This window comes from Monodelphis domestica, chromosome 1, assembly GCF_027887165.1.
Source record: "Monodelphis domestica isolate mMonDom1 chromosome 1, mMonDom1.pri, whole genome shotgun sequence".
In the NCBI taxonomy this organism is placed as follows: domain Eukaryota; kingdom Metazoa; phylum Chordata; class Mammalia; order Didelphimorphia; family Didelphidae; genus Monodelphis; species Monodelphis domestica.
In genome coordinates, this window is record NC_077227.1 from 185,717,608 (window position 1) to 185,738,922 (window position 21,315).

The 21,315-nt window shown below is 34.8% G+C and overlaps 1 protein-coding gene and 1 long non-coding RNA gene across 11 annotated transcripts in view; one reads left to right on the forward strand and one right to left on the reverse strand.

The window, feature by feature from the left end:
• Nucleotides 1-2,518: 2,518 nt before the first annotated feature.
• GABPB1 (GA binding protein transcription factor subunit beta 1) overlaps nucleotides 2,519-21,315 on the reverse strand; it is a 79,520-nt gene continuing 60,723 nt past the window's right edge. For 6 of the 10 annotated variants that reach the window (XM_016427884.2, XM_056810182.1, XM_001369932.5 and 3 more), the window contains exons 7-9: nucleotides 9,670-9,855; nucleotides 8,036-8,151; nucleotides 2,519-4,156 (exon numbers count right to left, since the gene is read on the reverse strand). In XM_016427884.2, the coding sequence (XP_016283370.1) occupies nucleotides 4,004-4,156; nucleotides 8,036-8,151; nucleotides 9,670-9,855 (455 nt within the window). In that variant the 3' untranslated portion in view covers nucleotides 2,519-4,003. Of the gene's footprint in view, nucleotides 4,157-8,016; nucleotides 8,152-9,669; nucleotides 9,856-20,147; nucleotides 20,953-21,315 lie in introns of those variants that run through there. The other 4 variants (XM_056810186.1, XM_056810185.1, XM_016427886.2 and 1 more) reach the window with 2 other exon arrangements.
• Nucleotides 7,240-19,191, forward strand: LOC130456267 (uncharacterized). Its single transcript, XR_008914875.1, has 3 exons — nucleotides 7,240-7,359; nucleotides 12,797-12,984; nucleotides 18,792-19,191. It is a non-coding gene; the product is annotated as an uncharacterized LOC130456267 (long non-coding RNA).

Below are 21,315 nucleotides of genomic sequence, written 5' to 3' on the forward strand. Positions count from 1 at the left end.
TTTGTGGGAAGATTTAAAAAGCTGTAGCAATGCAAGGAATTATTATCATTACTATAGATATTGTACGGTACTGTTTTCCTGGCTATTTGCTATATCTTTCTGATCATTTGAAAGAACTGAGGATGTTTAGTTTGAAAAAAAAGCCATGGTGGGGAGCATGATAGCTTTCTTCATATATTTAAAAGAGCTATATGGGGGAAGACCATTTAGATTTGTTCTTCTCTCCCCAAACCCAGGGAATGGGAAAGCAGGACTAAAACAATGGAAAAAAGCTGTAGGGAGAGCTAGATTTCGGCTCAATGAAAGGAAAAGCAATTCTTAATAATCTGACTATGCAGAAGTGGAGTAGCTACCTCAGGAGATGGTGAGTTTACCATTAGTAGAGTCTCTAAGTAAAGAGTAAATGACCAGGGACATGGCAGAAAAGATTCATTTTCAAATACAAATTGGACTAGATGGGCTCTGAGATCCCTTCTAACTCAGAAATTCCATAACCATTCGTTGACCCCGTAAGATGAGAATAACAAAAAGTGAACAGCTTTTTAACAATAGAAGTATCTAGAAGGAAACATGATAGTATCCTTATATCATTCAAGTCAAGAAAACAAGCATTATGGATGTTACAAATTATCATTTGTTAAGGAAGTATAATATCTATGCGCTGTAGATTGTGATCCCTCTGATCCCATATACCCATAAATGTTTCCCAAATAATGTACACAGAAAGCATCCCACTATTGTATAAACAAAGAATGAGCATTGGAGATCTTGGCCAGCAAGATAAGACTGATAACACTACAATACTGCCCAATATAGGTAAATGTTGAGAATCTGAATCCAGTTCTTAAAAGATCAGAAACTTTAAATAAGTAAAATCAGAATCCAAAGTGTTTCCTTACCTGAAGAAAGTACTACTGACTGTTGACCTCTCCACTGGGAGAAGATGCTCAACTCCCACGCAACAAACCTGATCAGGTACCAGAGAAAAAACTGAAACTATGGAAATTCATACACTATTAGCATTTGTCCTCTTTTGTGGATGGTCTTGACTATGGGAGTCCTCACACAGAAGACAGGGACGTAGTCTTGCTGAGCCTTGGTTATGGGGCAAGGCGATCTCACAGGCCAGTGTTAGGCATAGTAAACCCTTCTAAAAACCTTTCCCAGCTGCATGCCCAAAGTTTTCCTTCATATTATGAATGTACAAGCTATTTAACTGAAGACAGTAGGAAACAAAACAGACCACTCATAGAATCTCCACATAGTTGAACTCTAAATGAAAACATAGATCTTCTGCAAAGAAGGTGTTTGTTGAAACCTGACTATGCCACTATTGCCTGTCTATTTTCTTCCTAATGACCACAATGGAGTAGGGACTCTGGAGGCAAAAAAGAAAATCTGTAAGCCTCTATACTAATGGGTTTATCTCCACCCCACCCTCCAAATTCTTACTGAAATGCTAAAACTAAATAAGAAGAAAAAGCTAACCTGGTGTTATTTGGAATAAGTGATAGAATTGTCAAAAAGGTAGACTCCACAACTACCAACCAAATGACTGTGAGCAAGTAAGTCAGCTTTATTTTCCTTATGTCTAGAAGAATAAGATTGGCATTACCTATACCGAAAAGTTATGAGGAAGGTGCTTAGCAAACAGTTGTTATTCGGTCATTTGTAATGCCTAAACTTTCATGACTCCATTTGGGGTTTTCTTGGCAAAGATACCAGGAAGGCTTGCCATTTCCTTCCCTAGCTCATTTAATAAAGGAGAAACTGAGGCAAAGAGTTTAGTAATTTACCCAATCACATAGCAACTAAGTATTTGAGGCCAGATTGGAACTCAGAAAGATGAGTCTTCCTGACTTCAGGCCTGGTGCTTCTATCCACTGTACCACCTAGCTGCCCCTAATCAACTGGAAGTATTATATAAAGATGAATGATTATTACTATTATTATAGAAGAATTATTATTACATGTAATTGGGAAAACAAAATATTTTTGAGTTTCAAAAAATTATTGTAGGAGAAAATTCCATACCATGTCTTTAGTCTTTGACATATAAGTATGTATTCCAAAACATCCAATCTTATATACCATGACTTTGCTTAAATGAGAAATAACTGATTGTATGTATAAGTACTTGTAAAAAAATTACAATACTCAAAACTGACTTTTCACTAGCCAGACAGATTTGATACTACTGAAAACATGGAAAGGCATGTATGGAAATATTGCAGATGATTTTAGATAATAAATAACACTAGACATGAGAAGAATGGAGGCTTCAAGTTCTCTGCAGCATAGTCTCAATCATGAAATTTGAAACCTTCTGGAATTTATTCCTAAAGTGCTCCTATAGAGCAACTAAACTTTTTTGTTCATATTTCACAAATAGTTTTATTATATTAATAAGTACACTGGTAATTCCAAGAAAGGAACCACACCCTCCTAAGCAATGAATATGATCCAAGTCATTACATACCTTGTGTTTTTATGCTAGGGATTCTTTTAAGACACGATGTAAAAATTATACAGTATTTTAATAGATTGTGGTTCAGATATACAATAACATACAGCTTCTAATGTATAAAGGTCAAAAGAGAATTAAGTCTACACTGAACATATGTGGAAAAAAGATATTTAATTGTAAAATAGAAAAGTAGGCCAGAATACAGTTTTAAGGGTAATTTCTTTCTTATACAGTATATGTAATCTAGAGGGTTTTTAGATTTAGATAAACATTTTCATAAAGCAGTGAAACAAAAGCAAAGCAAGAAAAAAAGACCCGAACTTATGTTTTACCGGGGAAAAAAAAAACAAAATTGAACAATAAAGTCAAAATTTAATCATTTGCCTATCATGGAATTTAACAGTGGCATCAATGAAGTATGAAAAGTTCTTGTCCTACATCCAAATACAAATTTTTTTTGGTAAGAATAGCCAAGACAGTATCTGGCTCTTCTAGTTTCGGGGGGGGGGGGGGGGGTGAGGAGGTGGGGGGGTTGGGGGGGGGGGGGTAGGGATATGAGTCCTTGAGAATTTCAGAAACCCATCTGTGTTGAGCTTTCCAAAAAACATTATCCCACAATCCAGTGCCTGGAAATGTTTTCATGTGGAAGTCATGATAGAAGGCACTGAGTACAAAGTTTCAAGTCCCCTATGTGAAATTTTAAAAGAGAGTACAGAGTTTGCAAATTTAAGTTACTTTGCAAACTGCTACTTCCAAGGACACTGTCATTCCAATAGAACCAGCTGCTAGCTTACTTAATTTCAATGACCTATGGACTAAAGTTTTTTCTTCCTAATAACATTCATCATCTTTGCAAAAAAATATCTATGCAAGTGATGCACTTTGAAATTATAAAAACATGCAGAATATGTACAAACTGAAATTTTAAAAAATATTTGCTTCATATACAGGTAAATCTACTCAGGTATAGCTGAAGTTAAACAAATATAAAAGTTTCACTTTCTAAAAAATGTTTTCAGATAATCCAAGACAACTACTTAAAGCTATACAAAGATTTCCTTAGAGAAATCTACTCTTTAGGTAGAGGCCTAGTTGATACCTATAGAAATAATTCCAGAATCAGTCCACCACATAATTATTATGCAAATATTTGGTCTAATCAACAAGGATCACCCTTAAAACTGTTCTGCTTCTGAGAAATTAAGATTCATACTAAAATCAAAAGGAATTCACAAAAACAGTGGCTTATTATGTTTCTGGATCTCTTCAACCATCTTTTATCAACTCATTTTGGAACTGTAAAAAAAAAACCAACTATTTACAGAATTTAGTTTTAAATACTTTTCACACAACTTCTAAATTCATAGTTTATGTTACAAGAAAATTCAGAGCTCATGGCTTAAGTCCAATTATCAGCTTGTAAGTCTCTTTTCTCTATGCTGGATTCCCATGACGTATTTATATGGGGTATACAGTTCAAGATTGTACTCTTTTTCTTGACCGAAGGTAAAAATCAAACTATATTGTCCATTTCAATTACACGGCTTCTTTGTTAGTCTGGAGACGGGTCATGGCCTCTAATTTCTGCCTATAGGCTTCTGCTTCCTGTTCTTTCTTTAGAAGTTGCTGCCTATATTTTTGTGCTTCTCGATTTGCCTCATCCAGCTGTTTCTGAAGTGCTTCCCTCTCCTATTAAAAAAGAAAAAGAGATGTTTCATCAGTCTTTGTGCAAATTAAAATGCAAGAGATCCAAAGCATCAGAACTTTATCACCGCTCACAAAACATAAACATAAACTGCCCAATCATCAGTAGATATATCACCAAGTGCACCTTCACACAGAAGGGTCTAATAAGGGTCAGTTGAGCTACACTGATCTGACACATGAGCAAATACAAATACAGGCATACTTCTTTTTTCCATCTCAATCAACAAATATTTAGTGAGAACTTACTGTGAGTTGAGTATTTTGCTAGGCCTTGTAGAAGATACAGAAATAGTATTAGACATCATCACCACACATAAAGTCCCTAAAATTTAGTTTGGGAAATAAGAAAGACTAAACTTTAAGCCAAAGAATTTCATTTAAAGTAAAACTCTAATATAAAACATTAAAGAAATGGCTAGTAAATACCTAGAAAGGGAAGTAGTGATTACAAAAAGTCAACACAGGTTCAAGATCAGCTTTATTTCCTTTTCTGATAAGATCACTAAATTCACAGACAAAGGAGATGTTACAAATATAGTTTATTCTTGTCAAGAAGATGGAGAGATATAAAATAGAGCATAATAAATTAGATGGACTCAGAACTTGTTGAGTAACTGGATTCAAAGAATACTGGTTAGTCAAAGTCAATTTGGCAGAAGCCTCCAGAGAAGCATCCCTGTAAACTGTGTTTGGCCCTGTGAAACTCAACATATTAGTGCCTTGGATAAAGGTATAAATAACAGGCTTATCAAGTTTTCAAGAAACACAAAACTGACATAATAAGATGAGCTAACATAACTGGATGATAGGGCCAGGATCCAAAAAGATCCTGACTAGAACTTTGGACTGAATCAATGAAACTTAATAGGGATGAACAAAAAGTCTAAAACTTGCATTCAAAATAATTGACTTCAAAAGTATAAGAAGGAAGGCATGGTGAAAAGGCAATTTGTCTGAAAGATCTGGGGGTTTCAGTAGTCTGCAAACTCAGAAGCATCCAAAAAAAGGCTAAAGGCATCTTGGGATTCATTAAAAAGAGCTATGGCTTCCAGAAGCAAGGTGGGGACTAGCCTGTCTTGGTTGATCTTTGGCCAACTTCCATCAAATTTGTAGTACTGTGTTCAGTTCTGAGTGCCACAATTTCAAAAGGTCATCAAAAAACTAAAGAACATTCAGAAGAAAAGGGCACCAGGAGGATGAAGGTTCTTGAATCCATGTCTTTGTAGTATCATCTTATGGAGCTAAGGATGTTTAGCCTGGAAAAGACTTATGTGGGACATAAAAGTATGTTTGAGCATTAAGATCTGTTAATACAGAAGAAGGGGTGGATTTGCTCTATTTGGCCCTCCAAGGGCAGAAGCAAGAGCTATGAGAGGAAACTGGCAGACAGACTGAGTTTTAATGTCAGGAAAAACTTCCTAATAATCAGAACTAGCCAAAACTGGATTGCCTGGACAAGTGAGGGGTTACTCCTCAAGAGAGGACTTTACGCAGAGGCTATGGTAATCATGTGGTAAGTCTTTTATACTGAACGATTCCCTCTGGGTATGGGTTCAACCAGATGGTTAGTAAGGATCCTTCTGACCCTTGAATTTCTTGAATAATTATGGGTAGGTGGGTATTTGCTCAAAAACTTGATACCAAATGCAAATACCAGACTAGAATCTCTAAATTAATTTCATGGTACTCATATCACTTTGATGTAATATTGCTGCCATTATGATTTCCTTTTATACAAATCAATTTTTAAATGAGCCTACTTATGAATATCTAAAAATTTTCACTGGAAATTCCCTCATAAATTCTGTGTTAACTTCATATCATCTCTATTTAATATTTAGGGAACAGATATTAACTGCATTTTTTAAATGGAGGAATTTGAAAACAGGGAGAGTAAATAATTTCCCAGTCATTAAGCAAGTTAGTTACAGAGAAAATTTTTCATTACTGATGTCCTATTCAATATTTTTTATCCATTAAGCCACAATATTTTCTCTCTGCATTTAAAAGGATCTTTTTAAAAATTCAGATCAGATTGATAATATTCTTTTGGAAAGAAAATGTATAAAATATTGTACTTTATCCTAAAATACCCTCAGGAAAGGTAGCCTGCTGAAGTGAATTGTGTTACATAAGAAATTCAATCAGTTAAAAAAAGTGCTTTAAAAATAATTAGATGTAAAGATAAAGGCAAACCATTATAAACTCGTAATCTACTTTAACTACATACTTAAGAAAACTGCTCATTTGGCATCATTTTATACAAAGATAATTGAAATATGCTAGTTACATAAACAAAAGTACTTTGATATATATGATATATAATAAAAGGGGAGATAATGATTTTTTTTTGTTTGTTGTTGGGTTTTTTGAAATCCTTACCCTTTTGCCTTACTAAGTATTGATTCCAAGGCAGAAGAACAATAAAGGTTAGGTAGTTGGAGTTAAGTGACTGGTCCAGGGTCACACAGCTAGGAATCAAATGAGGTTAGAGTTTAACCCAGGACTTCCTGTCTCTAGGGAAAGTTCTTGATCTACTGAGTCATCTAGCTGTCCTCAAAATAATTCTTTTAATAATCAGGACCCTTATATGCCTACACCTTGAGTAATAATTTCTATTTTGGTGAAATTTAAAAATCCTCCATCTGTGGTAGATCATTTAAACTCTCTAGGGCTCACATTTCTTCATCTGCAAAATAAGGCTGGACCAGATGACCTTTTAAGGTTTCTTTCTGCTCTACATCTAATAACCTATAAGATGAAGTCTACTGAATAAACATCTATTCTGAAAGTAACTGATTTAATTCAGTTCAACAACTGGGTAATTAAAAGACTAGCCAATAATCAGTTGTTTTCAAAATCATGAATTTGACCAACAGAAGCCACTTTGGTTATTCTCTCCAGAATTTCTCCAAAACGACATGATTATCTAACATCAGACTTAAAATAAACCAGGAAAATAGCCTCTTTGTGATAAGGAGCCTGTTATAAGGGATTTAGCAGGAGCAAGCTAAAAGCAGGAAGTGCTGAGGTGGAGGCAGAGAGAGAATTCCAGGACCCTGGGCTCTGAAGGGGCAGTTGGTGGAGTTGCTCTCTGGAGTAGGAGACTGAGACCTTTCCTTCTAGCAACTTTCACCTTCTGAGAAGTGTTTGAGATTGTTTAAACGCCACAGGTCCTAGATTGTGTGAGTTGAACCATTACTCCCTTTCTCAGTGGATCTGTCTGTTGCTGTATGTTCCTTGATTTTGCTGTGATTTCCACTAGGACTCCTGCCAGACTCAAAAAGACAACTGTCAGTGAGACTTCCTTTTGGCCCTTGTTCCTGTAACTTTCAGGTCTTCCCAAATTTATAATTAACTAAGGGGGGAGGGGGGTTTAATTAGTTGTAGTTAGTTAGATTTTATTGTAGGTAGTGAAAATTATTAGCTAGTGGGGTTTAGCAGTTTTGTTTTGGGTTTAAGAAAAGATCTTCCCAATTCCCTTCCCTCTTTCCCTTACCTTAAAATAAACTGTTATTTTGTTATAATTATAGGTTTTACCCATTATTTTATTATACCTATTTCAAGACACATCATCTCTCGTTCACACCTGTAATGATGAATAATACATTTGAGATTATTAGGGAATTAATGAAGGGACGAAGTGCAGAAACCAAAGACCACACAAAAAGATCTTGTACTAATTATTGTCAATAAATTCTGTCAAAAAAAAAAGCAAAATCTAAGCATCATAGACAGAATAACAACCCTATCAAACACAGCAATAGAAAATATTCAATAAAAAAATAAAAATAAGAAAAAAAGACTGAATTAAAATTTCTGACAGCCCTTGTAAAACACACCGAGTAATAGACTCCTTACTTCTATTTCTGCAGATTCCACCCGATTTTCTATAATTTCAATACATTGTCTCTTGACTGGTGGTTCTTCACTTATAACAGTTTCTTCAGCTATATCTGTTGCTGGTACTGTTAATACTGAAATGAAACAGTATATATTTGTAAATTTAGAACATACTTATCACAGTATTAATAAAAATAAAATTATCCTTAAAATTACTGACACATAAAACATCAAAATAGTTATTTGCATATTCCATAGTACATAGAAACATGTTTCAAAATGCTGGATTAAAGTCATCAGTCTTTTCTCTCCTAAACCTGCTTGCTCTAGCTTACTATAATACACTTTTTTAAAGCAACAAATTATTTTTTAAAATTTAATTTATTTTACAAATCAATATAATTTTAAATAATCATTTTCTATTTTTTTGTGGTCCATGTTCTCTCCCTCTCTCTTTCCCTCCTAGAATGAACTTATTAAAAATACAACCTTTTTTGTTGAAAGAGGAAGAAAGAGAACTGACTTTAGAGTTAGGAAGATGTGGGTCCAAATCTCTTGTCGATCAGTGAGTCAGTCAATCAGTCAATAAAGCACCTACTACATGTGCCAGATACTACAAAGTGTTAAAGGCAAAAAGGAAAAGAGACAGTCCCTGCTCTTATCATCCTAGATGTGTGACCCAGATCAAGTCACTTAAAAGACCTTTTCCCAACAACCATCAAAAAATATAAGTTGCCGTGAAGAAGCTAATTTGTATTGGCAGAGCAATGCCCTCACCAGGCATTTCCTATACCAGTGAAATCACTAGTCCAGCCTAAATAAATAAATCTTCTACATCTAGAATAAGATCATTTTCCTGGAGATTATTTCATAAAATTCACATTTAGTTATAGCCAACTCTGTTATCTGGTTATCATTTATAGTAATTATAAAACCATAAAAAGGATTTCTTTGTCACACAGCACACTTATGGGTCCACGTTTCCCCCCTGTCAACACATTCATTGAAAGCAAAGAAATGTTAATGTTAGCATGCAGAAAATGTATTTAGGAAGTTAAAGGAGTAAACAGAGTGCTGAACTTGGATTCTGGAAGACCTATGTTCCAATCTGACCTCAGATTTTTTTTTATCCCCCTAAAACCCTTACCTTCCGTCTTAGAATCAATACGGTGTATTGGTTCTAAGGCAGAAGAGTGGTAAGGGCTAGGAAATGGGGGTCAAGTGACTTGCCCAGAGTCACAGCTAGTAAGTGTCTGAATCCACATTTGAACCCAGGACCTCCTGTCTCTGGTCCTGGCCCTCAATCCACTGAGCTACCCAGCTGCCCCCCCCCCTCAGATATTTTTTACTAGCTGCATGATTCTGGGCAAGTCACTTAACCTCTTAACCACTTAACTTTAGCCTTGGTTTCCCCTCATCTGTAAAATGAAGATAATAATAATGTCTACTTCCTAGGGTTGTGAGGATTAAAATGAGATGATATTTGTAAAGCACTCTTAAAACTCTTAAAAGAGCTATATATGTGTAAGCTATTATTTTTATTAAATCCACTTTCAGAAAAAGAATACAATGTGAGACAAAGCTCAAATACACCATTTTTGGAACTATAAAACAATTTCCTTCTTAATGAAAAAAAAAAATAAAGAACTTACCTTGTTGTCCATCTGGCATGGTTACAATGATGGGCTGGCCTATTCCACTGGTTGGAATAGAGTGCAAATTACCAAGTTGAATTCCATCTGTAACTATTGTAATAACTTGCTGACCCCCAGAGCTAACAACTTGTTGGATTGCACCATCTACTGATTCTGCTGTCACCACCTCCTCAGTAGCCACTACTGGAGAAAGAATTCAAAATCATGTCAAGAAACATGTAAACATCAAACATTTAGACTAAGAAGTATATTTTTTTCAAATTCAGTGCTCTTCTTTAATTTCTCCCTTCATTTAGATTTCTATGGTGCATAGTATTGACACAAATATATTCCCAAAGGCAAAATATACAAATCAAAATGTTTTTGAGAAAACACCACCACTTCAGTTAAGACAATAAAATAAAGTTAAAATGCTTCTCCAAAACTTTCTGACAAAGGCTCAATACTTCCCACCATGGGGCCTTTCTTATCACTAGCACTGAATTATTTTCATTCACACTCATTAATAATATGGCTTTATCAGATAAAGGGCTGTGACTCCCATCTATATCTGGGAAAGAACCTAATTCAGATTCAAATAAAATTTACAGAAATGCAATGATAGTCTATATGTTTGTCATTCAAGAAACAGCCTAAGTACAGAGACTAATTACAAGAGTGACATAAAGTCATAAAGATTTATGAACTTCATTGGTGGAAGGAATATTCAAGTCAATGGAACTGAGGCAAATCAAAGAGCCAAGTCTAGTACAGAGGCATAGGGAAAGGATTTGGATCTGTGGTTTCAAGGAAACTTCCTCTACCAATTCAGATAGACATCTGCTAACTTTTAATCTTGAAGAGTTGCCTAGAATCACTCTTATAGCAATATGAAGGATTGACTACGAAAGGGATTGGAGATAGGAAAACTGATGGAATTTAATTCAAGAGCTTAAATGAATTTTGTAGAAAACATAAGGGTGAATAATAATCAACAGAAAATGAGAAATATTAAAGATTTTCGTTGAAGTAGATTAAAAAAAGTTGCCTAGGATACTTAAGAGATTGTGTCTTGCCCAGGAGTGTCAGATACAAGATTTAAACCCAGATCTTCTTGGTTTTGAGGCCAATTCTCTATCTTCTATGCCACACAGTTTTCTTATATGTGCAGTATACTTTCTTTAAGACATCGACTAATCCCATTGATAATATTTCCAGGAACAAACTTTAGTGCCACAGGAGGTTATTTTATTTTAAGTATATGAAAGACAATAGAAATATAGGCACTTTATTAATAGACACAATTACTAAAAACAAAAATCAAAATCTCATTATCAATTTGTTCATTTACTTCCAAAAGAAAGTTGTATCTTAAAAAAAAAACTATTTAAAAAAAAACTTTTACCAGTTTCATTTAAAAGAATAAGCATATAAAAACTGTTTCCATATGAATTTTCTATTTAAGTGCCATAATATTCTATGAGCCATCTTGTGATAAATTGTAGTTGCTACTTTTTACAGCAGAATATCATAGGTAATAATAACTAAAGAATTTACTTCATAAGGAGATCCCTCATATGTACTTCAAGGAAAAGCAAAAAGCAAGGTACATTTCAACCTTGATATTCAAAGGAGTATCTATAGTAACAGGATTGACCTCAAACTTGTTATTATAGCAATTGACAATTGTTGAGATATAACTCATGTAAAATAAAACTCGAAATATGGAGAACCTTTACATTTTGAGTTTTCTAATTATTTCTGTTTGTCCTTTAAACTATAATAGGTTGTATCACCAAGCAATTAAGAACATTTCAGGAAAAATCTCTACAAAAAAAGAGTAATTACATCCAGGGCATGAGTAGCCAAAGCTACTGAGGTTTTCAAATGCAATTTATCCATGCTTTGATTTCTTTTACACACACATGAAAAAGGAATTTCCACTTTCTGGCTACAGCCAGGTAATATTTTAGAACATAATCTTATATTGGGATTTTCTAAGATCAGAAAATAAACAAGGAATAATTCATAAGCTTTCATCTTTGCAATTAGTTATACCACTATTTTCAATGATTGCCATTAAAATGGATACAATTCTTGCCTTTCATCTAAAGATCTTTGTTCTTTCACTCAAAGGGATTAGAGGGGGAAAGTTACAATGTACTGCTTAGAAAGAGAATAGCAACCCAAAATAAGGAAAGAATTTTTTAAAAGTTGAAAAAGGACTTTGTTTAACTAAATTAGAATTGAAAGAATGTCCATCAATTGAGGAATGGCTGAACAAGTTGTATATGATTGTGATGAAGTACTATTGTGCTATAAGAAATGACAAGCAGGATGGTTTCAGAAAAACAGAAAAACCTGGGAAGACAAATGAACTGATGCAAAATGAAGAGAGCAGAATCAGGAGACCATTGTACACATTAACAAATACTGGGTGATGATCAACTGTGAATGATTTAGCTATTCTCAGCAATACAAAGATGATTCCAAAGGACTTATGATGAAAAATGCTGTCCATTTCAGAGAAGAAACTGGAGTCTGAATAGAGAGACACATAAATTTTTACCTTATTGTGTATGTGAGGGTGGGGTGTGGGGGATGATTTGTTTTTTTTTGGTAACACAGCTAATATGGAAATTGTTTTGTATGACTTTCACATGTTTAACTTATACAAAATTGCTTGCCTTCTCAAGGAAGGAAATGGGAAAGGAGGGAGATAATTTGAAACTCAAAAAAATTTTAAAGGAAAGTTAAAAAACATTTTTACATGTAATCAAGAAATAAAATAAAACAGATTATAGGTTCCCTTCATGGTATTTTCTTTTTAAAGCTTGGAGTTTAACAGTAAAGTCCCAATGAAAAAAAAAGTCTAAAAAAACATATTCACTGATCTGATTCAGTAACAGTATAAGAATATAAAGCCAAAAATAGCCTATAACTAAGATATAGAAACCTTAAAAACCATATGTGTATACATATTTTAAAATGTCTATATTTGTATCTATTTATGCATGTACATGTATATAAAAAAAATACCTAGCATTCCTCAATGAGAGTAGGGATTGCTTCATTCTTTGTACTGTATTTCCAACACTAGCAGGCAATTAATGAATGCTTCTTGATGGATTATTTAATTATCTAGATGACTGATACAGGATTTGAACTCAAAGCCACAAAACTGAAGCGATTACATCAAGAAAGAAGAAAAATCCTGTCTTTAAATGCTGACAAAGATGAAAAAAATTCCATAAAAGTGTCTTTCCACAATAAAGTCTTAACTACAAGTTTATCAGGCATGTTAATTAAGGAAAAAATGCATCTGAAAGCATGGTAAGAAATCTGTCAAGAAAAAAAAATCAATGCCAAGTATTAATTTTCAAATGAGAATTCTAAATTATTTATCTAAACTTAAGAAGCAGGGGAAAGGAAGATCTGTTTGCAGTCACTTTTACAATAACTGATAAAAGCAAACACTCAAAAAATAGAGGAATTGAAACAAGATAGTTTGGTGATTCAAAAATGAAGTATACTGTCTCTGAATGCATTTGGGCATTTAAATTTTAGTACTAATTGTCTAATAAAATGGGAATTCATAACACTTTAAGTAAGATAAAATCTCATTTTAGAAGTCTAGAGCTGAAAGAAGACTTTCTAGTTCTCTCTATCTTGCTCTCATCCATGTTCAGAACTCTTTCCTAATACTCATTTCAAACAGGAATAGAGTATTATATCTCACAGTATAACAAAAAATTAAGCCAAAGCAAGGTATACTAAATGCCATAACTCTTCTAAGGATGTGATAATGAAAGAATTCAACATTTTAAAAGTTCCCCTTTCTAAATTATGGCAAATAAAGATGCCAGTTCTATCAAACAGTTAAAAATAGACAGTAGGGGCAGCTGGGTAGCTCAGTGGATTGAGAGCTAGGCCTAGAGATGGGAGGTCCTAGGTTCAAATGTGGCCTCAGACACTTCCCAGCTGTGTGATCCTGGGCAAGTCACTTGACCCCCATTGCCTAGCCCTTACCACTCTTCTGCCTTGGAGCCAATACACAGTACTGATTCCAAGACAGAAGGTAAGGGTTTAAAAAAAAAAAAAGACAGTACATGTCAATAAAAATAATTAGTGAAAGAGAAGTTTGTTAGAGATAAACTTGTAATTCAGATGATACACATGAGAACTGATTTCACGGTACTAAAAGCTTTGTTAAATTTAAAAATTATTTGTCTTCCATTCGTTATTAATTTGAAGAAAGAGAAGTGCTATTTACTTACCTTCTTGAGCCCTCCACTTCAGCCAAACTGATTTAGTCATTGTCCCTGAAACATACTTTATACCTTTACACTATCCTTTTTCATATATTTTCAAGGAGCTAATACTTTATATTTCCCAAAGACTCTCTCCCAATTAGATCATACTTAGCATAGATCTTTCTTCCTCGATTTCTTCCCTCTCCCTCAACCCCCCCTCTCTCTGACACACACACACACACACACACACACACACACACACACACACACACACACACAGAGGTTCTCCTGGTTTGAATAAATAACTGCTGTTGCCAATGAGGTCTTTTTTTCAGTTAGACATGTTTGGTTCCAAAGTTGCTAGCTGCCCACCACTGCCTGAGTGGTAATAATTGCTAATACTCACTCCTCACTCTGACACAAGTACCTCTTACTTTTCTTTCCCTAATTGTTTCCTTCTCATATCTCCCAACCCCAGTCTAAGATCTATGGCTTTAAAATTCCCAGTGTACACTTAATCCTACTGTGTATGTTGTAAGAGAGGACTCTACCAAGGGCATTTGAACCTGTAATTAGAAAAAAATTCCATTTATAAACTTCACTTTTTTGTCATTTGCAAATCACTTTCCTCTTTCACAAACACAAAATCTTATCAATAAGTCTAAGTGACACTTCTCAGAATCTTAAGTAAGACATGTTATATTTAGCTTATTAGTTAACTTTGCTAGTGATCACTATTCTTTAGTTAATGTAAACCAATGATCATCAGGGGGGATTGTAAACCTCAAAATTTCTTAGACTTATAAATGTTGGAAATTTCACCATTGGGAAATTTCATACTTGAAAAATTTCCTATTGATAGTGGGTCTTGACTTTTGGAATGTGAATCCCATTGGCATGGGAGATTCCTCCTCCTCCCTTCTTAAGATTACTTTAGGACAGAAACCTTTTGCTGAACAATGGAAAGGACTTTGACCTATGCTTAAGCATAGAACAGGAATTTCTTTGAGTCATGATTGATTTTAGAATTGATACAATGGAGATACTTGGAATCAATCTCCACCCTATTCAGTCCTAACAGGATTGAGTAAGGGCTACAGCCTAGATCAAAATTTAATTATTCCAATCTCTACCCTACTCAGGTTAACAGGATTTAGAAAGGGCTGTAGCAAAGGAGCAAAGATTTAATCATTTGAAAATATGACCTTCAACAGACATGTGCAAAGCCTCTGGGCGGTCCTGGGTTAAGCTAGAGCCTCCATTGGCACAGGGAAATTGAAGGACAGTGATTGGTAGATGTGAGAACTGAGGGGAGGCAACTTGGATGGTTTCCTTAAAGATCAGGGGGGTCTGAAGACTCGGGGGGGTTGAGGAGTTGGTCGGAGTGGTGGCAGTGTACTCTGAGAAGCTTGCTCTGAAGGAAGCTGAAGGTGGGGGCCTCTGAGACTGTTTCTCCATTTTGGTCATGTGAGTAATAGGGACTGATCTCTTTTCTTTGCCCCAGCTATCTAAGGGCTTGGGCCTTTTGGCCCAGCCTAAATAGAAGGGGTATTTAAGCCCTATTCCCTTCTCTCCCTTTTTCTCTCTCTCTATCTCTAATTCCTTTCTTCCTCCTATTGAAATTAAACTCCATAAAAGGTTGACAGCTGACTTGAGTTTTCATTTAGGAATTACATAGTTGAATTCCTTGGCGACCTTAAATTAATATATATCAGTCTTTTAAAGTGATTCCCTTGTCACATTAATCATAGTGATAAATGAAAAAATTAATTAGGGCTGTTGAGATATCACTGAACCAATTCTAGTAACTTTATAGCCTATCTTATTCTAGGAAAAAAATTGAGGGAAAATGTGTAAGTAACAATTTAACCAATAATCATCTTTTACGCAAGTGTAAACAGAACTTTAATTAATTTGTTAAAAAGTTATTTCCAATTTGTGAATATTAGAGGAAAAAAGAACTATACTATAGCATAAAAGAGGCAAATTTTTAAAATAACATTTTATAATACCATTTTACATCATCAATTAACCATTACACTTTAAGTTGATGATTTATCTTTGGAGATCTATCACCAACTGCCTATTAGATATTTACAACTAGATGTCCCCTAATCCAAAAGAGAACTCAGTATCTTTCCCTTAAAACTCATCCCTCTTCCAAACTTCCCTATTTCTGTTAAGGGTAGTAACATCATTCCAATCACCTTTGTTTAAAACCTTGTTGTCATCCTCACCCCTCATATTTAGTCAACTGCCAAATCTTGTTTCTAACACCACATCTCTCAAATTCATCCTTTTCTCCATTTACATAGCTAATATTCTAGTTAAGGATAGTTATACCTCTCAGCTATCTAGCCTCCTAATTGTCCTGACTGCCTCAAATCTCTCTCCTCACTCTAATATATCTACTACCTATATACCAATGATTTTCTAAGGGTAGGTCTGACCACGTCACTATTTAATAATGAACTTTAGTGGCTCTCTATTACTTCAAGGATCAAATATAAAAATCTTATTTGGCTTTTAAAGGTCTTTAAAACCTGGATCCTTCCAACCTTGCCACTCTTGTTATATTTTACTCCTTTACACATATTCTTTAATCTGGTGACTATGAACCTCTTATTTTTCCCCACACATTACACTTCATCTCTTATCTCTGTGACTTCATATTATTTATCTCCCATACTAGAATGTACTCTCTTATTTCTGTCTCTTAAGATTCCTAGTTTACCATAAAGCTACATTCAAGAACCATCTTCTCTATGAAGACCTTCCTGATCTTTCAATCTAATTCCACCTTTTCCTCCAAAAGTACCTTGTAGGTATTTCACATATACCTATATATATGTACATATTGTCTTTTGGGGCTATATTATAAGCTCCTTGAAGATGAGGGTCATTCATTGTCCATTTTTCCTGTCTGTCCCAAATATCATATTGATGAGAAAAATCTATAATTTGTCCACCCAACTACATGTCAAAATCTGGAGAGAAGACAGTCTTTATCCATTTGATTTTCCTGTGAAGGTGACCAGTCCAATCTCTTGAGTGATTCCAGTTCTCTCCTATGAGGTTCTTCAGTGCTCTCAGGTTTGATGCAATCAACATAATGTTATCTATAAAAAGGAGGGTAGTGTAGAAGACAAGACAATCCCTGGGTTCAAATTCTGATTCAGAAACTTGTTAGCTGTGTTACCTTAAGCAAATAATTCAATCTCTCTGTACTCCAGTTTCCTTATTTGTAAAGTAATGGAGTTCAACTCAATGATCTCTTTGATACCTTCTAGCTCTGAATCTGGAGCCCATTCATAGGGAATGCCTTGACTTGAACTCTGTGATAAAGCTTCTCCATCCTATAGGCAAACGCTTTTGGTGAGCATACATTTTATGCCTGCCATGATACTTATGATTAGATCACTATTTCTGTGGCTATATGCTGTTAGGAATAGCTAATGATTTTGATGGTTAGGAGAAACTCTTTTGGAAAATGTATTTAAGTTGATGCTTTGCTCTACTAAATACAAAGCTTTTTAAAAAATAATCAACAAACAATTAGTACAATAGGATTTTGTATCCTGAACATCTTTCAGTCAACAAGAGAATAGCTTGCAAAAACTAGCTTGTTCATTATTAATGCCCTCATTGAGAATTGTAGGATTTAATGTCCAATACTCCAAGTGTTATATTTTATATATTATATATCTTACAAATATATATTATATAAAAATATATTACATATTTTATAAAGTTTGTTAATAATCATTAGAAGTAGGGAAATAAAAAAGTAATTATCTAACAAAATAAGACCATGTGGTCAAGCTCTCCTTGCCTGTTTAAAGGAATTCCTGGTAGCTGCTCCAATCACAGGAAACAGAGAGAGCGAGAGGTGGGGCTACACCAAACTTATATCCTCCCCTACATTAACATGCAACATGAGCAGGAAAGTGGGGTGCTGGGAATTGTAGTGCAAGGGCACAGAAATGAATTACACAGACTGCTGTGCTCTTGGGGTAGTTGTTGGCTCAGTGGATAGAGCACCAGACCTGGAGTCAAGAGGACCTAAGTTCAAATGTGATCAGATATTTCCTAGCTGTGTGTCACTGGGTAAGTCACTTAACCCTGATTGCCTAGATTTTGCCACTCTTCTGTCTTGGAACTGATACTAAGCAGAAGGGAAGGGTTTAAAAAAAAAAAAGATGTTGTGCTCCCAATACATATATAAATAATGCTAATAAAAAATTATTTATACTGGAAAAATACATAAACAGGCCAGAAGTTGTCAGTGTCCTGTCAGGTAATGTTTTCAGTATTATTAATAATGTCCAAGGATTTTTTTGCTCCTTTGGTATCTTCCCTTCCTCAGGTACACTATAATCAATCCCTCAATATATTGATCTAATCTAGTTCTCTTCCCATATTGGTTCTCTTAGTCCAATCTCAACCTCTTCCAAAAGCACATTTGCTAAATAATTCATGAAAATCTTTGAAAAGCTTTTTCATTTTACTTCAGTTCATTGTCTTTCATTTTCAACCTTAAGTGTCCTTGGAATTGCTTTGCTTAAATGGATTTCTAATCAAGAATTTCTAAACTTAGTTTTATTCTCCATTACTTCTCTGACAAAAATATGACAAAGCTGCTCAAATTTTCCGTTATCCTTCTTCATAAGGTTTTAGGGTTTATATTCTAAAATTATATTCTAAAACAGAATTACTTCTGCATATCATCTCTCTCCATTTGTTAAGTCAAGTGGTTTTTAGGCTCTTTTAGTCTCCTTCATATGGCAACTGACTTTTATAAGTCAAACTTCCATAAGAAATTATTATGTTGATAACCTTGCTACTGTCCATTACCTATTTTTCATTTTTGATAATTTGTTTGAATAGGCCAGGACTGTGTCTTCAACTGCATGAAACCAACAAGAAGCAAGTCGAAAATAGTACAACCCAAGTGGTAAACAGGAATGAGGAACAGTATCAAAGGAAGTTTCAAATGTCAATGGGAGAAAGGAATGGTATTGAGAGAAGATCAAAGTGTAGCAGGAACATACGCTGGTAATTAAGCAACAGTACTAAACTAAGTGAGAGAGTGACAAGTGGGTACTAGAAAGAAAATGTTAAGTCCTAGTAGATGATACCAAACACCTTTTGGTAGAGAATTTACAGAATTGTAAATTAAATATTATTTCTGAAATTTCAACACTTTTCTAGAGTTGAAAAAGTATATATTCTCAGGGTCTAAAAGAAATAGGATGGAATAAAAAAGAAAATTGAACCATGATGGTTATGACAATATAATATATGCTCTTCTTATGTAGTCCAACTTTATTACATTTTATGGTCATCTGAATCTGTGGGAAACCTTAGAATGCAATTACTTTCAATCCTAACTCCCACAAACCCCTTCTACTTCCACAACAATGATGGGCAATGGTAGGAAAGGGAGGTAGGATAAAAACAATTCAATTTTGTTAACTGCCTAAAAACATTAATTTAACCAATTCCACAGTAAATATGTGATATTTGCCCACCAATCATGTATCTCACTGGAGACAATTGTGTCTATAATGGCCTTCTCTCTATAAATGAAACCAGAAAACAAAGAGCTTATGGCTAAATGAAAGGACAGCATACAGGTTCTCTTTCAAGAAGCAGAAAAAGAGTTGATTACATCATATGCTCAGAGAGAACAGATATTTGTCCATCTCACCTTGCAGTGCTCACCAGGTACATAAATTTAAGAAAAGTTACCATGAAGGTATCTGTAGTTCCTATGCCAAATTTTATAGCAGAAGATGAAGCAGTTGAGAAATTTTACTCAGGGTTTAAGATCCTCCAAATGAAGTTGATGTTAACCTTGACACTGGAGGATGAAAATGTAAAGGTAGACACAGAAATTGGTATTTATATGAAAGAAAAGAGACCAAAGGCTCATAAGCTAATCAGAATCTTCATGCCTGTTTTTCATGAATACTTTCTTCTAATGTAAAGCAGAAGGCATTGGATATAATAAACATTCAACAAAAAGAAAAGTAGAGAAATGAAGAGAAAAGGAGAGAAAGGAAGAGAAAAGGAAAGGAAAAGGAAAAAGGGAAAAAAGGGGAAGAGAAAGGAAGGGGAAGGAGAAAGGGAAGGGAAAAGGGGAAGGGGAAGGGGAAGGGGGAAGGGAAGGAACTAAGTCTTGGCAGGTAATAATTGGTCATCAACAGGCGAGTCATTTAAGAATAAGCTCTCTGAAGTGAATTGCTTTAATAAGTCACATTTATTAAGAATCTAAAATGTGTAAAGTACTTGAGCATACAAAGTCATGAAAATTAGAGTCCCTACACAAAAGAAAACTACTACTGAGGGGTTACAATATGTACACAAATAAATACAGGAAAATAAAGACAATTGGAGGGGGGAACAAAAAAAAAAGTTTCATGGAAGAGGTTGCTTCACCTAAATTGAACCTTACAGGAAGAAAAGGATTCTAAAAGGTGAAGATGGAGAGGGAAGGTATTTCAGGTATGGACACTGGCTTATAAACATTCATGAAGGTTGGAGATGAAGTGTCAATTTCAGGAAACATCAAATAGTTCAGTTTGGCTAGAATGTAGGGATCATGCAGGGGAGATACATGAAATAACAAAGATCAAAATTAAAGAAAAGATAAAGCTGAAGACACACTAGATGCCTCAACATGACCTATTTCAAGAGCTGCTGACTTCTAAAAAATGGGAAACGGAAAAAAAGTGAAGACAATGACTATAACACCACTTTTCTGAGAAGCTTAACTGATACAAAATAGTTGCCACAATGAGGAGGTCAAAAGAGCCCAGAAACCACCTTACCCAGCAAACACTTGATCTCCTTGCCAAGAGCAGGGACATGGCAGCCAAGACCAATACCAGGTTAGAGCACAAGCTCATTTGCAAAATGATGGAAGATGACGACCAGTGTTGCCTCACAAAACAGCGAAAGACAGTTGAGAAGGAAACGTGCCTGTAGGGAGCTTGGCATGAGATCTGGCTAAGCCAAATCATCCGGAGAACATGTGAAGATGACACTGGAAGAAGGACAACAAATAGAAATGAAATGGAACAGATCTTCTGGCATTTCTATGGCGATCTAGTCTCATCAGTAATGAAAATGGAACCACTGCATTTGTACTCTACCACCAGGTGCCAAAGGCATTTGAGATGAAATCAGTCTGTTTACTACCTACTATCTGTGTGACTATGGGAAAGTTAACTTCATTTAGCTGGGCCTTAGTTTTCTCATCTACAAAATGAGAGGGTTATATCAGACTCTCTCTTAGGTATTTATAGCCCTAAATCTATATTCCTATGATTTTGCTTAAAAATTAAAAAAAAAAAACCAGCTCTATGAGACCAAATACATGCATAAGGAATTCATGATGGGGATAATA